The following is a 14,648-nucleotide window of genomic DNA, read 5'->3' as shown; positions in this document are numbered from 1 at the left end:
TTGACTATTGGGTGTGTGTGTGTGTGTGTGTGTGTGTGTGTGTCCGTCCACAAACCACCCGAGATGTCCAGTTTTCAGATGGAGAGACAGGTCCTGCGAGCTCCCCTGTGCAGTAACCCACAGGCCCACACAAACAGAAGCTCAGATGCTTCTTGACGATGGTGAACCAAATAGGCAGATATAGAATGATGTTCTCACAACCCACTAAAAATCATCTGGACTTCCGTGGTGACCCCGCAGGGTAAAGAATCCACGTGCCAATGCAGGACACATGGGTTCTATTCCTGATCCGGGAAGGTCCCCCATCCCTTGGAACAACTCAGCCTGTGCACCACAACTGCTGAGCCTGTGCTCTAGAGCCTGGGAGCCACAGCTGTTGAGCCCATGGGCCGCAACTGCTGAAACCTGCGTGCCCTAGAGCCTGTGCTCTGCAGCAATGAGAAGCCCGCACACTGCAACTGCAGAGTATCCCCTGCTCACCACAACTAGAGAAAAGCCCACGCAGCCGCAAAGACCCAGCAGCACAGCCATAAATAAATAAAATTGTTTTTTTTAAGTCATCTGTTCAAAGGAAGATGTGGCTCCTGGCTCGTGTTCAATCCAGTCTTATTTAGCACCTTCATTAATGATGCGAATAGAAAAGCAGCAGCAGTGTTCACAGACAGAGCTAACTTTGGAGGTGCTGTTAACAGAAGTGTCAGGATAGGAGAAGCACAAATGAAAGCAGAAAACAGCAAAGTTGGAAAAAAAAAAATGCTTAACACAGCAAAGGGGGAAAAATCAGATATATTTTGATAAAATAAAGCCCCAAAAACTGTAGAGCAAATCACTGAGATGAGAAGGCAAAGGGAGGCCAAGAGAAAGAAGAGGGAAGAGGTGAGGAGAGAGAGGAGGGCAGGGAAAGTGGGGTAGACACAGAGGCACTCCCCTCGGGCTCCAGAGCCAACGCCCTCTCGTTGGAAGTGATGGGGCAGCCCCAGCCCCTGGCCCATGACGCTGCTCTGTCCACAGCTGCTGTCCCATTTGTTTTGTGGTAGGGGTTTGGCTTCGTGTTATTTTCTTGCTTCTGTTTTCTGTTCTTCTCTCATGTCTGAGGGAGCGGTGAGTATGGTTTTGTCCTTTTAGTTCAGTTTTGAAAGGTTTCATTATCCCCGGCAGAAAGCATCAATTTGGACATTTGGGGAGGGACAGAGGAATGCGGCCTGTTAAGAGTCCAGATTCCAAGAACATAAAGCAAAGCAGAGCATCCTCACCGCCTGGGTCCCTGATGTTGGTGGAAGGGAAGCAAATGCAGTCGCTGGCCATCTCAAGATGTAGCCCATCCAGGCCACATCCAGCAGTGCCTCGGTCTGCCCTGCCAGGGAAGGGCCTCCAGCACACGAAGAATAGGAACCTTCTCGATGACAAAACCAGAAACCAGGAGCCTCCAGAGAGCAACAGTCCTCCTCGGGGACTCCAGCTGGAAAATCAAGACAGCTGGGTGCACCAGGCAACAGGTTTTAAAAGTACACAAGTTCTCCAGACACCAGGAGAGCACCCATTCTTTGATGGCCTGCAGTCAACCGAGCCTGAAAACATCAGTGGGAAATGTCCAGAAACGGGACTTCCCTGGTGGTTCAGGGGCTAGGACTCCATGTACTCCCAATGCCGGAGGCCTGGGTTCGATTTCTGGTCAGGGAACTAGATCCCACATTGCCACAGCTAAGAGTTTGCACACGGCAATGAATATCGAAGATCCCACTTGCTGCAACTAAGACCAGGCACAGCCAGATGCATGGACAGACAGATGCGTGTCCAGGAAGCAGAGGACAGGTGGTGACAGTGGGGGTCCTGGCTATGGGTCAAGATCCCCAAACAGCACCAGATTCAATATGTTAAAGAATTGTGTGCAGCAGAAATAATGCCCTCATACGACAACTGGACAAATACCTCAGCGTGCGGACTAAGTGGAACGGGGCTGCAGTCACTCAGAGACAGCCATAGCCTTCTGGGTGTGCGGAGCTCCTTGACTTTGCTAAGCCTCTGTGCCCTCATCTGCGGCGTGGGCATAAGTAATGGCAGTGCCTTGTAAGGTGTTGGTCAGGATTAAATGAGATGAAGCAGGTGAAATGTTGAAGGCAGTGCCTAATGGGAGGAAGTTCCCTATAAGTGGATGGTTTTGATTGTCAAGCTCTCCCTTCCCCCTAAACCCCTCTTAAAGCTACACAAGAGACACTGCTAATTGTACCGGCCATAGCCAACCAACAGCTAAGTGATGCTGGGAAGTATCTGCTCACATTACTCAGGAGATTACTGCGAAATGTGCATGGAAGGCTTCCCCGGTGGTCCAGTGGTTAAGAATCCTCCTGCCAGGATAAAAGGGGACACCGGTTCCATCCCTGTTCTGCAAAGACCCCACATGCCACATGGCATCGGAGCCCGTGCACAGCTACCTGTGTGCCCTTGAGCCCATGCTCCTCAACAAGAGAAGCCCCCGCAATGAGGACCCTGTGCACCGCACCTAGCCCTCGCTCGCCACAGAGGAAGCCCAAGTGCAGCAAAGACGACACAGCACAGCCAGAAATTAATCTTTAAAAAAGAAACGTGCGTGAAGCCAGCGTCTGCTCATCTCCATTCAACCTCGAAAACCAGAAAAAAAAAGATGACAACATGTTCATTGATGTCATTCCTGGAACTTCTCCAACCTGGCATGTATGTTTCCAAAATCCATCAGTCCAAGTGTCTGTCACCCTACGAACATTTTTGTCTCCCTGAGAACGTCATCAGCAATGGTGAGGGAACACCCAGGATGTGAGAGTTTGGATTTAGAAAGCAAAGTAATGATTCACTTTGCAGAAGGGTTCTCTGGCTCTCGAAAAGCATCTCGGGAACGGTGAGCACCCCCGGGGCCTCTTCATGCGCCTTAATCACACTCCACACCTCCACACCGCCCCCCCCGGAGCGCAGTGCCAGGAGGGCAGGTGCGGCCCCAGGGCCCAGCCCTTACTCACCCGTGGCTCCAACTCACTTCTCATCAACCCCGCTTTGAAGAGGCTTGATGTTGCCCTTGGGTCTTCTGGTTAGCGTCTGACATTGAAATGAGTCCCAGCTGCTTTCTTAATGATGTCTCTCTTAAAAATTCATTCTTTCTGTAGACAGTTATGGAACTCCTATTCTGTATCAGATAGCTGCCCTTAGGAGCTCTTGATCAGGGGATGAAAACTGCCCAGAAGCTCTTAGGAAGTAGGGGGCTGAGCTAATGATTATATTCTAGCGACTGTTTTAGTAGCGGTGTACACAGAGGTTAAGGCTTGGGCTCTGGCCCAGATGCCCAGGTTCAGATCTGGCTCTGCTTTCTGATCGTGGCAGGTAGTTAGATTCTTGGGGCCTCATGTCCTCTTCTGATGATGGAACTTACCTCATCCCGTCATGAGGATCTCATGAGTTGCTATTTGTAAAGCACTTAGCAAAAGAGCATACAGTACTTACTATTGTTTTTATAGTCTCTATTTGATTTCTATTCATATTGTATTATCGTCAGATAGTCTCAGTCTGATGCTAATTCTTAAGTATTTATTGAATTTCTTTTTAGGATATGGTACCTATTCCGAGTATACTTTAAAATCATGTGTAATACTACTGTATGACCCAGCAATCCCCCTACTGGGCATATACCCTGAGAAAACCGTAATTCAAAAAGACACACATGCAGGACTTCCCTGGTGGCCCAGTGGCTAAGAATCTGAACTCTCAATGCAGGGGGCCTGGGTTTGATCCGTGGTCAAGGAACTTGATCCCCAAATGCCAAAACTAAGACCCAGCACAGTCAAATAAATAATTTTTTTTAAAAGACACATGTCCCACAGTCTTCATTGCAGCACTCTTTACAACAGCCAGGACATGAAAGCAACCTAAATATCCATCAACAGATGAATGGATAAAGAAGATGTTGTACATACATACAGTGGAATATTACTCAACCATAACAAGGAACAAAACTGGGTCATCTGTAGAGACATGGATGGACCCAGAGTCTGTCACATAGAGTGAAGTCAGTCAGAAAGGAAAACAAATATATTAACAAATATATGGGGAATCTAGAAAAATGGCGCCAATGAACCTATTTGCTGAGCAGGAATAGAGACGCAAATGTAGACAACATACTTGTGGACAGAGTGGGGAAAGGAGAGGATGGGATGAATTGAGAGATTAGCACTGACATATATATACTACCACTCTGTGTAAAACAGATGGCTATTGAAAAGCTGCTGTATAGCACAGGGAGCTCAGCTCGGTGCTCTGTGATGACCTAGAGGGGTGGGATGTGGGGTGTTTGGGGGGAGTCCAAGAGGGAGGAGATATAGGTATACTATATAGCTGGCTCACTTTGTTGTACAGCAGAAACCAACAGAACATTGCAAAGCAGTTACACTCCAATTTCAAAAAATGTGTATTCTCTAATTGTTGAATATAGTTGAGCACACAAAGCTTATTTTGGTTCAAATCTATATTATTAATTGGGTTCAAGTCTATGTTCTTTTAACATTGTCTGCAGACCTGTACGTTTGGGGGGAAAGTATATTAACATCATTGACTATTTGCGGACATGTCATTATATCTTTGCACATCTCACGCCGTCTCACACAAATGTATTCGCTGTCTTCTGGAGAGGATCTTCCTAGCAAACAACTCCTTGAAAAAGGAGAGCGTTATCTCACCAGTTCTTTCCCCAGCAGCAGCGCTGTCTGCCAGCTTTCTTGTGATTAATATTTGCCTTGCATATCTTGTTTCTTCCTTTAACTTATCTTTGTCAGTAGGCTCGAGATGGGTCTCTTGCAAATAGACTTCTAGCCACATTTCTCAATTCAGTCTGAGAACTCCCTTTTAACACATTATTGACCAGGGCGGGCTGGGGTGGGGTGGGGGTGGTTCTTGCCGAAATTAACGAGTGTGGCCAATAATTTATTATGTAAGTGAATATTGAAACACTGCAGTCAGTAAAGTTCAGGTAACAAAAGACATGCTTCCCTGGTGGTTCAGCGATAAAGAATCCGCCTGCCAATGCAGGAGCCGCGGGTTCGATCCCTGGGTTGGGAAGATCCCCTAGAGAAGGAAATGGCAACCCCATCCAGTATTCTTGCCTGGGAAATCCCATGGACAGAGGAGCCTGGCGGGCTACCATCCACGGGGTCGCAAAAGAGTCAGACACGACTTAGCAACTAAACAACAAAAGATGTATTACTATGTCTCTGAGGTTAACAGGGGTTCACCTCCATGTCGGCTTATGTTTTCGCATCCCCGTGTTCCTTCTTTGTTCCTTTTGCTCACCTTTCCTTCCTTCCATTAAGTGAAGCAGACTGTCTTGTCCCGCTTCCTTCCGCTTCTTTGGAACGTGCACATTGCAGTCTTACCTTCTCATTTACCATCAGTTGCCTTTACTTTTGTGCTTGTCTGTGGAACCTGAAGTTCATCAGTCTCCTTACCCTCCTCCCAGATGAGACGGGGACCCTGGAACAGTTTCCTGGGACCACAGCCCATCTCTCACGTTGCTCTTCTCCAGGATGTTGTTCCGCGTTGGTCTGAAACGCTCAGTCGCCTTCATCAGTGCTGTGTTTACCGCTTGCTGAGACTGACCTGCGTGCTTGCCGGTGGATCTGCTCCCAGCACATCGCCCACACCACGCTTTCCCTCTGGATTCAGCGTCTTTCCTGACGAACGACAGGGTCCTTCTTTACCCAAGAGCTGAGCTTGCCCAGCTCCCCAGGGCTCACCCTCTTTGTCTGAGAAAGCCTTTCTGTTGGCCCCGTGCTCAGGTGATGGGTCGGGGATAGAATTCCAGGTTGACAGATATTTTCCATAAACCCTTTGGTGAGTCTGTGTTTTCATTTTTCCCTCCTAGCGGATGAGCAGGCCTATGATTCCTTTGCAAGCGGTGTCTCTCTTCGCCCTGGGTGTCCAGGTGTGCCCTGCCTTTGGGAACCTGCAGTGGATCTGTTTTTCAAGAGGTCGAGAGAAGAAAGCTTGAGGTTTTCTTTTTTTTTCTTTTTTACTGGAAAACCCTTTTTGTGTGTATCTTCTCACACCGTGGCTCTGTGCCTCTCTGCCACGCTGGGAGGCAGGCTCCTGGTGACCGGCAGCCTCACACTGATCTCAGCCCTGGTGCCTGAGTGTCCTTGGCTTGGCATCCGCTGACATCCCACCCCGTCCTTCTTCCTGACCCTGGAGGGTCACCCTTCCTGGCCTGCAACCTCCACTTTGATTTTAAATATTCTTCCTGGGGAATCGTGTTCATGTTGAAGACATTTGTACACAGTGAGCAGAGCTTGTCAGCCCCAATCACACTGTTGGAAGCAGCACCAATGCCTGCTTGGGGCTTCGAGAGAACAGGGGGCACCCAGCTCGGTCTGGGGGTGGGGAGTGGGAGGCAGGCGGTTCTGGAAAGCACTGGGGAATGACTGAAGAGGTTTTTAGCAGCAGAATGACAGCATCTTTTAATGCCTTTAAATATCTCTCTGATGACAACGAGGAGGACATGTTTGAAGTGGAGTGCAGGGCAAACCGAAGACAGAAGACTGGGTTAGGCGGCTGTGTTCATAAGTAGGGAAAGGGGGCTGGGGTTCTGGGCAGTAAGGGTGGCCGCGGAGAGAGACCGAGAAAGTGAAATAAGAGAGAACTCAGTAATGACGTGGGCGGAGGAGGGACCCGGGCTGAGCCGGGCTTCCCAGCCTATGTGATGGATGGATGATGACACGTCTCCCTGTGACAGGCTCGACAGGAGGAGGGAAGCAGTTTGGGGAAGGGGCCAAGAGGATGAGCTCAGGGTTGGACACACACAGGCTCAGCTGTCTGCAGCACATCCAGGGGATTTGTCTAGCAGGTGGCTGCACCTATGTCCTCGGGCCTCTGGCTGAGACAGGGGGCACTGATTGGGTAATTGTCCTTGAAACCCCAGTTATGGGTGACACCCTGGAGGAGAGGGTGGAGGTGTGCGTGCTCAGTCACTCAGTCATGTCCAACTCTCTGCAACCCTGTAGCCTGTAGCCTGCCAGGCTTCTCTGCCCACGAGACTTTCCAGGCAAGAATACTGGAGTGGGTTGCCATTTCCTTCTCCAGGGGATCTTCCCAACCCAGGGATCGAACCCAGGTCTCCCGCACTGGCAGGCGGATTCTTTACCACTGAGCCACCAGGGAAGCAGGGTACTGGGGGAGAATGTATAGAATGAAAAGGACCAAAGATAAACGTATCTAGGGAGCAAGGAGACAGAAACAGGCTCCTGCACAATCCCTGCTGCTTCTCGAGGCGTCTGTCTGACGTCATCCCCTCTGGCATCCCAGGCCAGCCACCCACGCTCCGGTGGCTCCTGTGCGTATCTCGGGTCATTCGCGCTTGCCCATCTTCCTGTCAAGAACGGGTGCCTTAACAAGGACCTACCATATAGCCCAGGGAGTTCTGCTCAGTGTTACGTGGCCGCTTGATTGGGAGGGGAGTTTGGGGGACAATGGAAACATGCATATCTATGACCGAGTTCCTTTGCTGTCAACCTAAAACTATCACAACAGTGTTAACTGGCTGTACCGGCAGGCTACAGTCCAAAGGGTCACAAAGAGTCGGACATGACTGAGCGACCACATACATACAAGAGAAAAATTTTTTTAAAAAAGAAAAAGAATGGGTGCCTTGAAGTCGGGACCTGCATCCTACCCTCTTTATGTTCACTTTCTCTGGACGGAGCCCAGCCCATCATGGGTGCTTGGTAAATCTCCATCAAGAGGAGGAGAGTGGGTGGGGGAGAGACGGGTGATGGGGCTGAGAGAGGAGAGCCCTGGGGGAGGGTGTCCCTGCCTGGAGGGGAGGTGTCAGGGCCACAGGGCTTCTGCCCACCAGACCAGGAGCCTATCATTCGGTGGTGTGGTGGAGGAGGCAAATGCAGGCTGCGTGGGGTCCTCAGGACATGCTGCCTGCCCAGAACCATTAATGACTCAGTCCCAGTGGTGTCACGGGACTTTCCTGGTGGTCCAATGGTTAAGAATCAGCCTTGCAGTTCTGGGGATGCAGGTTCCATCCCTGCATGGTCAGGAAAATAAGATCCTGCAAGCCTCGGAGTAACTACAGAGTCCATGTGCTGCAGCTGAGACCCAGTGTAGCCAAATAAGTTAATAAAAAAAAGAAAAAACTTTTTAAAATGGTGTCACCCGCCCCCCCATCCCTCACCAGCCACAAACCCAGAGAGACCCAGCAGGCCAGGAGATGTGACACCCCCACTCAAGACTGCACGGGCGCTTGGATTCTCAGACTTGCTTGAGGAGGACCGTGGTCAAAGTGTCCGTTTGACCCTGACAAAAACAGAAGTAGCATTTCCTACAGCAGGATTTTGAAAGCTGCCCTCTGCGGTTTAACATAAGCAGAAGGACTCGTGTCAAAGGACTTCCTTCTTGCAAGAAGCGAAACATGTAGGGACCAGCTGCAGAAACGAGCAGACCATTGTCCTCCCTGGGAGCTGGAGACCCTGCACTGTGCCCCAGAGGCATTCAGGTGGAGGGCGGCCCGTCTTGGTGAATTTAAAGTTTATTGTGAAACACTACATGTCTCACCGCTGTGAAAAGCATCTCTTTACGACCTGCCTGTGCTTGCTGCAAAGCAAGCTTCCTCCCACCACATCCTGTGACCAAACACAGAGATCATTGCGTTAGCCCTGAAGTCTCTGGAACTGCTGGCCACTCCCCCAGAGGATCCATGCATCAGCCCACTGCATTTCCCCTCACTCGCATCCCAGTTCCCTTCAAGTGCAGGAGTTAGAGCTCCAGCAGGGAACCCCCTCAAGAACAGAGGGCGGGGCTTCCCTGCTGGTCCAGTGGGTAAGAATCCACCTGCCAATGCAGGGGACGTAGGTTTGATCCCTGGTCCAGGAAGATTTCACATGCTGAGGGACAACTAAGACTTTGCACCACGACCACTGAAGCCCGTACGCCTAGGGCCCGTGCTCTGCAAGAAGAGCGGCCACCACGGTGAGAAGCCCACATACCCCAGCTCAAGAGTAGCCCCCCGCTCACCGCAACTAGAGAAAGCCCTCTCGCAGCAACGAAGACCTAGCACAGACACAATAAATAAATTTAAAAAGAGAGAGAGAGAAGGTGGCTCAAGTCCCGGGCTGCTGTGGGGCAGGGGTCTGGACAGCAGGGACAAGTTCTGGGCTGGTTCGGCTCCTGCAGACACTGGCGCTACCACACTGAAGGCAAGACTTTTCAGCGCAGGGCTGCAAGGGATGCCTGCGGATCCGGTCTTGTGTTGACCCATGGATTTCTCTGGTGAACACAGGACTGGAGGAAACGGAAGCAAAGTAACTTGATCAAGGCCATTTGTCTGCAATGATGGCTTGGAACAGATGAAACGAGATGAAAGTACCCGAATTCCACAGTTTGCTGAGCCATTAAATCCGGTAACAGAAAACGGGGAGGAAAGCCCCTCCCCCTCACAGCCAGCAGCCTCCATCACAGCTGTCATCGGCAGCTATAAAATCTGCTCTCTCTTCTTTAAAAACTAAGGACCGTGCGCTGGTTCCATGAAGATTTCCCGTGTGGTGAAGCTCCAGCAGAAGATGTCACTTGACACCTGCAGAGAATCCACTCCCTTATCTGCCTTTTGGACCCGCCCGCACTGGTCTGTCTTCAAGATAAGCACAAGAAACCCCTCGCTGGCCTTAAAACCCTATTAAAATGCTGAGGAAAAAAACACGGTTTGAGGGCAAGTTCTTACATTTCCTTTAGATCAACCCACTTGAAAAAAAAAAAAATTGTGGTAAAATACCCGTAACTTAAAATTTACCATTAGTCACAATTAGTACATTCAGTGTTGCACACCCATCACCACTGATGAGTTCCAGAATATTTTCATCAAAGGAACACCCCAACTCCTCTGTTTTCTGTCTCTATGAATTTGCTTATTCTGACATTTCATATGAGTGGAATTATATAACGTAGCTTTTTCTGTCTAGCTTAACAAGGTATCATCCATGTTGTAGCAGGCATCATTACTTCATTCTTTCTATGGCTAAATAATATTTTATTGGACATTTGTTTGTTCCTTCATGAGTTGATAGATGCTTGGGTTATTTCTACCTTTTAATTATTGAAGTACAGCTAATTTACAATGTTGTGTTAGTTTCGAGTGTACGGCAAAGTGATTCAGTTATATGTACATATATTATTTTTCAGATTCTTTTCCATCGTAGTTTATTAGAAGATACTGAATATAGTTCCCTGTGCTATATAGGAGGTCCCTGTTGCTTATTTATGTATAGTAGTGCGTATATATTAATCTTCTAATTTCTCTCTCTCCCTCCTCTCTGTCCCCTTTGGGAACCGTAAGTTTGTTTTCTATGTCTGCATGTCAATTTCTGTTTTGTAAATAAGATTTTAAACTTTGTGCCAAGTTTTGGATTACATACATAAGTGATACCATATCTTTGCCTTTCTCTGACTTACTTCATGATATGATAATCTCTGCATCCATCCACATTGCTGCGAGTGGCGTCATTTCATTCTTTTTCACGGCTGAGTCACATTCCACGGCATATGTGTACCACATCTTATTTATCCATTCGTCTGTCAATGGAAATTCAGTTCGCTTCCGTGCGAACAGTGCTGCAGTGAGCCGAGGTACATGTATGTTTTTTATTTATTTTTTCATGTATGTTTTTTAATTATGGTGTTTTCCAGATATATGTCCAGTAGTGGGATGATGCTATAAAACTCCTAGAGGAAAACATAGGCAGAGCACTCTTGGACCTAAACTGTAGCAGTATCTTTTAGGATCTGTCTCCTAATGGAAATAAAAACAAAAATAAACAAATGGGACCTAATTAAACCTAAAAGCTTTTGCACACCAAAGGAAACCATAGACAAAAAGGAAAGACAGCCTACAGAAAGGGAGAAAATATCTGCAAACAATGCTGAGAAGGGATTAATTTCAAAGATATACAAACAGCTCATAGAGCTTAATATCAAAACAATAAACAACCCAACCAAAAAGTGGGCAGAAGACCTAAATAGACATTTCTTCAAAGAAGACATACAGATGGCCAAAAGGCACATGAAAAGATGTTCAATGTTGCTAATTTTTAGAGAAATGCAAATCAAAACTATAATGAGGTATCACTTCACACCAGTCAGAATAGCCATCTTCAAAAAATCTACAAATATTAAATGCTGGAGGGGGTGTGGAGAAAAAGAAACCCTCCTACACTCTTGGTGGGACTGTAAATTGGTATGCTGCTACTAAGTTGCTTCAGTCATGTCCGACTCTGTGCAACCCCATAGACAGCAGCCCACCAGGCTCCCCCGTCCCTGGGATTCTCCAGGCAAGAACACTGGAGTGGGTTGCCATTTCCTTTTCCAATGCAGGAAAGTGAAAAGTGAAAGTGAAGTCGCTCCGTTGTGTCTGACTTTTAGCGACCCCACGGACTGCAGCCCAATAGGCTCCTCCAGTCCATGGGATTTCCAGGCAAGAGTATTGGAGTGGGGTGCCATCGCCTTCTCCAGTAAATTGGTATAGCTGCTATAGAGGACAGTAGTTTAAGAATCAAAGAGTTACCCTATGACCCTAAAATCCCACTCCTAGGCATATGTTAGGCGTTTTATGGTATGTGGTGTTATGCTTACTTCTTTAACTCATTTTGAGCTTATTTTTGTAGATAGTGTTGTGTTCTGATTTCATTCTTTTACTGTCCAGTTTTTCCAGCACCACTTATTGAAGAGACTGTCTCTTCTCCATTGTATTCTTACCTCCTTTGTCGTAGATTAATTGACCGTAAGTGTGTGGGTTTATTTCTGGGCTCTCTCCTGCTCCACTGATCTATAAGTGTGTTTTTATGCCATGCCACGTCGTTTTGATTACTGTAGTTTTGTAGTGTAGTCTGAGGTCAAGGAGGGTGATTCCTCCAGCTCCATTCTTCTCTCTCAGGATCATTTTGGTTTTTCAGGGGGGTTTGTGTTTCCATATGTATTTTCCAAAAAAAATTTTTTGAGTGCTCAGTTGCTCAGTCGTGCAACCCCAAACTGTGCAACCCCATGGACTGTAGCCCACCAGGTTCCTCTGTCCATGGGACTTTCCAGGCAAGAATACTAGAGTAAGCTGCCATTCCCTCCTCCAAGGGATCTTCCCGACCCAGGGACTGAACCCACATCTCCTGCACTGCACGTGGATTCTTTACTGCTGAGCCACAGGGAAACCCAAATTTTAAAAATTCTTGTTCTAGTTCTGTGAAAAATGCCATTGGTAATTTGGGATTGTACTGCGAGTGTAGATTGCCTTGGGCAGTATGGTCATTCTTCTCCAATTGCTGTGGCTAGGACTTTCAAAACCACGTTGAATAAGTGTCCAGAGTGGGCGCTTGATCTTAGAGAATACGCTTTCAGCTTTTCACCACTGAGTATGATGTTAGTTGTGGGTTTGCCACATATATGGCCTTTATTATACTGAAGTGTGTTCTCTCTGTGCCCACTATCTGAAGAGGTTGTGTTTTTTATCATAAATGGATGAATTATATCCAAAGTTTATTCTGCGTTACTGTAAATAATGCTGCTATAAACATTCCTGTACAAGTTTTTGTTTGAACACCTGTTTTCTTTTGGGTATATATCCAGAAGTGGAATTGCTGGGTCGTGTGGTAATTCTGTTTTCTTCCTCTACAAGTCAGCCTCAATCCACATTACCTTACTCTGTTGTCAGTTGATGGCAGTGTGGATGGCATCAGCCAGGGGTCGCTTAGCCGCCTAGCTCTTCAGACCAGAAAGCCGGTGCTTCTTCCTGCCCTCAACACGTGTAACTACTCAAGCCCCTCTCTTCTGCCCAAACCCCACAGCAGCCCTGCAAAGACAGGCAGGAACTCGGGGCATCTCCAGCTGCAAGCAGGGCTTCAGTGCCAGGGCTCCGCTTGGTCCGGAGGGTCCAAGGACCCCTCACCAAGACCACAGGCACGGCATCCTGGCCCCTGCAGGAGTGAAGAGGTGCCCAAGGCACTGCCCACAATGGGCTCTGCTATTTTTATGCCCAAGCCTGGTTAAAAATAGCCATCTAAGCCAAGGTTTTAGCTGCAGCGGACGAGACATTAAGCAGCAGATACCTAATGCCCATGAGAAATAACAGTGGGTCTCTTCCTGTGCCCATTTTCTGCTCCAACAACACGTTGAACAAGAAAGCTGGTAGGAAACAGCCATGTGGAAAGCCCCTAAGAACACGGCCACAGCTGCCCCTCTGTGCTGCGGCAAAGGCCAGCCTGGTGTTCCGGGCACTCAGAGGCTAAGCGTGCCACTGCCCACGGGTGCTCTTCCTATGGAGTAAAGGGTCTGAGAGATGGTGTCACCCAGGCCAGGCAGTGCCTGGAAAGCGCTTCCCTCTCCCCTGGGCCAGCCTCGGCCTGGCCTCCCATCCAGGTGGACCCTTGGCATCCCCCATCCAATGCCAGGAGCAGCCACCACCCAGGAAGCCCAACCTGACCACACCCAAGAGCGCCCCAGGGGAATTGAAGGCAGGCCCAGCACAGGGAGCCAGGCCAGCCCGTCCAGACCTCCCGGTGCTGAGAAAGCCAGCAAGGCACAAGGCGCAGGGTGAGCCCGTGCCAGCCACAGGTCTCCCAGCTCTTACGCGGACGGCACCTGAAGTGCACTTGGTACATCTCAAGGCGCCAGAGGCCGGGAACTGCCTCTACCTAGCAGTGCACAGCCTCCCCGCCCGGCACCCTGGCTGGGCCAGGAGGGCACATGGCCCCCAGGCTGGGGAACACGCACAAGCTGCCAGCAGTACGGGTAGAAGCGCCGCTCACCCTCCCTGCCACATTGCCAACCACAAAGCCGCCCCATGTGGGGGCAGCACCCCCGACCCCAGGGCCACTGGCATCAGACTGGTTCTCACAGCCAGACCCACGACAGCCAGGGCCGAGCCAGGACTCACGGAAGGCATTGCTCTTGTCGGAGACCATGGGTAGGAAGAGCCTCCATTTGCCCCTGGACGCAGCACCCCTGGGGCTCTCTCTTGGCATCAGAGAAAGCGGATGATCACATCAGAGCCCCTTGCTGCCACATCCCCCAGCTGACATCTAAAGCCCAGGCCTTGGTCCTTGGCCTCAGGCCCGAGGGTGGTGACCGCGGCTCTGCTGCAGCTCCATGCTCTGTCCTGCCCCACATGTGGGTTCTCAGGAGCTGGACCCTGGCTCACCTATGACTTTGGTTTGGGCCTATAGCCAAGCGCCATCTCTCCCATCCTCACCCTCTCTGTGCCCAGCCTGGGGGGCACCTGGGTGGCCCGGGAGACTCCCCCCAACCCCCGGCCACCTGCTAACTGCCTGTCTTCTTGGTTCTTCCAGTGAGAAGCGCCACCTTCAAGTCAACGTCACCAACCCCGTCCAGTGCAGCCTGCACGGGAAGAAGTGCACGGTCTCTGTGGAGACACGGCTCAACCAGCCGCAGCCTGACTTCACCAAGAATCGCTCAGGCTTCATCCTCAGCGTGCCCGGCAATTGAAGCGCAGGGAGACGGGGGCTGCCCGCCCAGCCGCCGCTAGACGCCCGCTCACCAGGGTCCAGGCTGGGAGGGGGCCCCCTGCCTCCCCTGCGGCTCCTCCCTGAGGTCCAGCCCGGCTTCTGCCTTTGATCTCTGTCTTCCTCTGTCCCGAC

General features: G+C 49.7%; 1 protein-coding gene across 1 annotated transcript in view; it reads left to right on the top strand.

The window, feature by feature from the left end:
* MYO1D (myosin ID) overlaps positions 1–14,642 on the top strand; it is a 254,685-nt gene extending 240,043 nt beyond the window's left edge. Inside the window, exon 21 of the mRNA XM_010861705.1 lies at positions 14,340–14,642. Within this exon, the coding sequence (XP_010860007.1) occupies positions 14,340–14,496 (157 nt within the window). The 3' untranslated portion in view covers positions 14,497–14,642. The remainder of the gene's footprint in view (positions 1–14,339) is intronic.
* Positions 14,643–14,648: the final 6 nt, after the last annotated feature.

The sequence above is a fragment of the Bison bison genome, unplaced genomic scaffold, assembly GCF_000754665.1.
Source record: "Bison bison bison isolate TAMUID 2011002044 unplaced genomic scaffold, Bison_UMD1.0 scf7180017864472, whole genome shotgun sequence".
In the NCBI taxonomy this organism is placed as follows: domain Eukaryota; kingdom Metazoa; phylum Chordata; class Mammalia; order Artiodactyla; family Bovidae; genus Bison; species Bison bison.
This window is presented reverse-complemented; position numbering and strand designations above follow the sequence as displayed.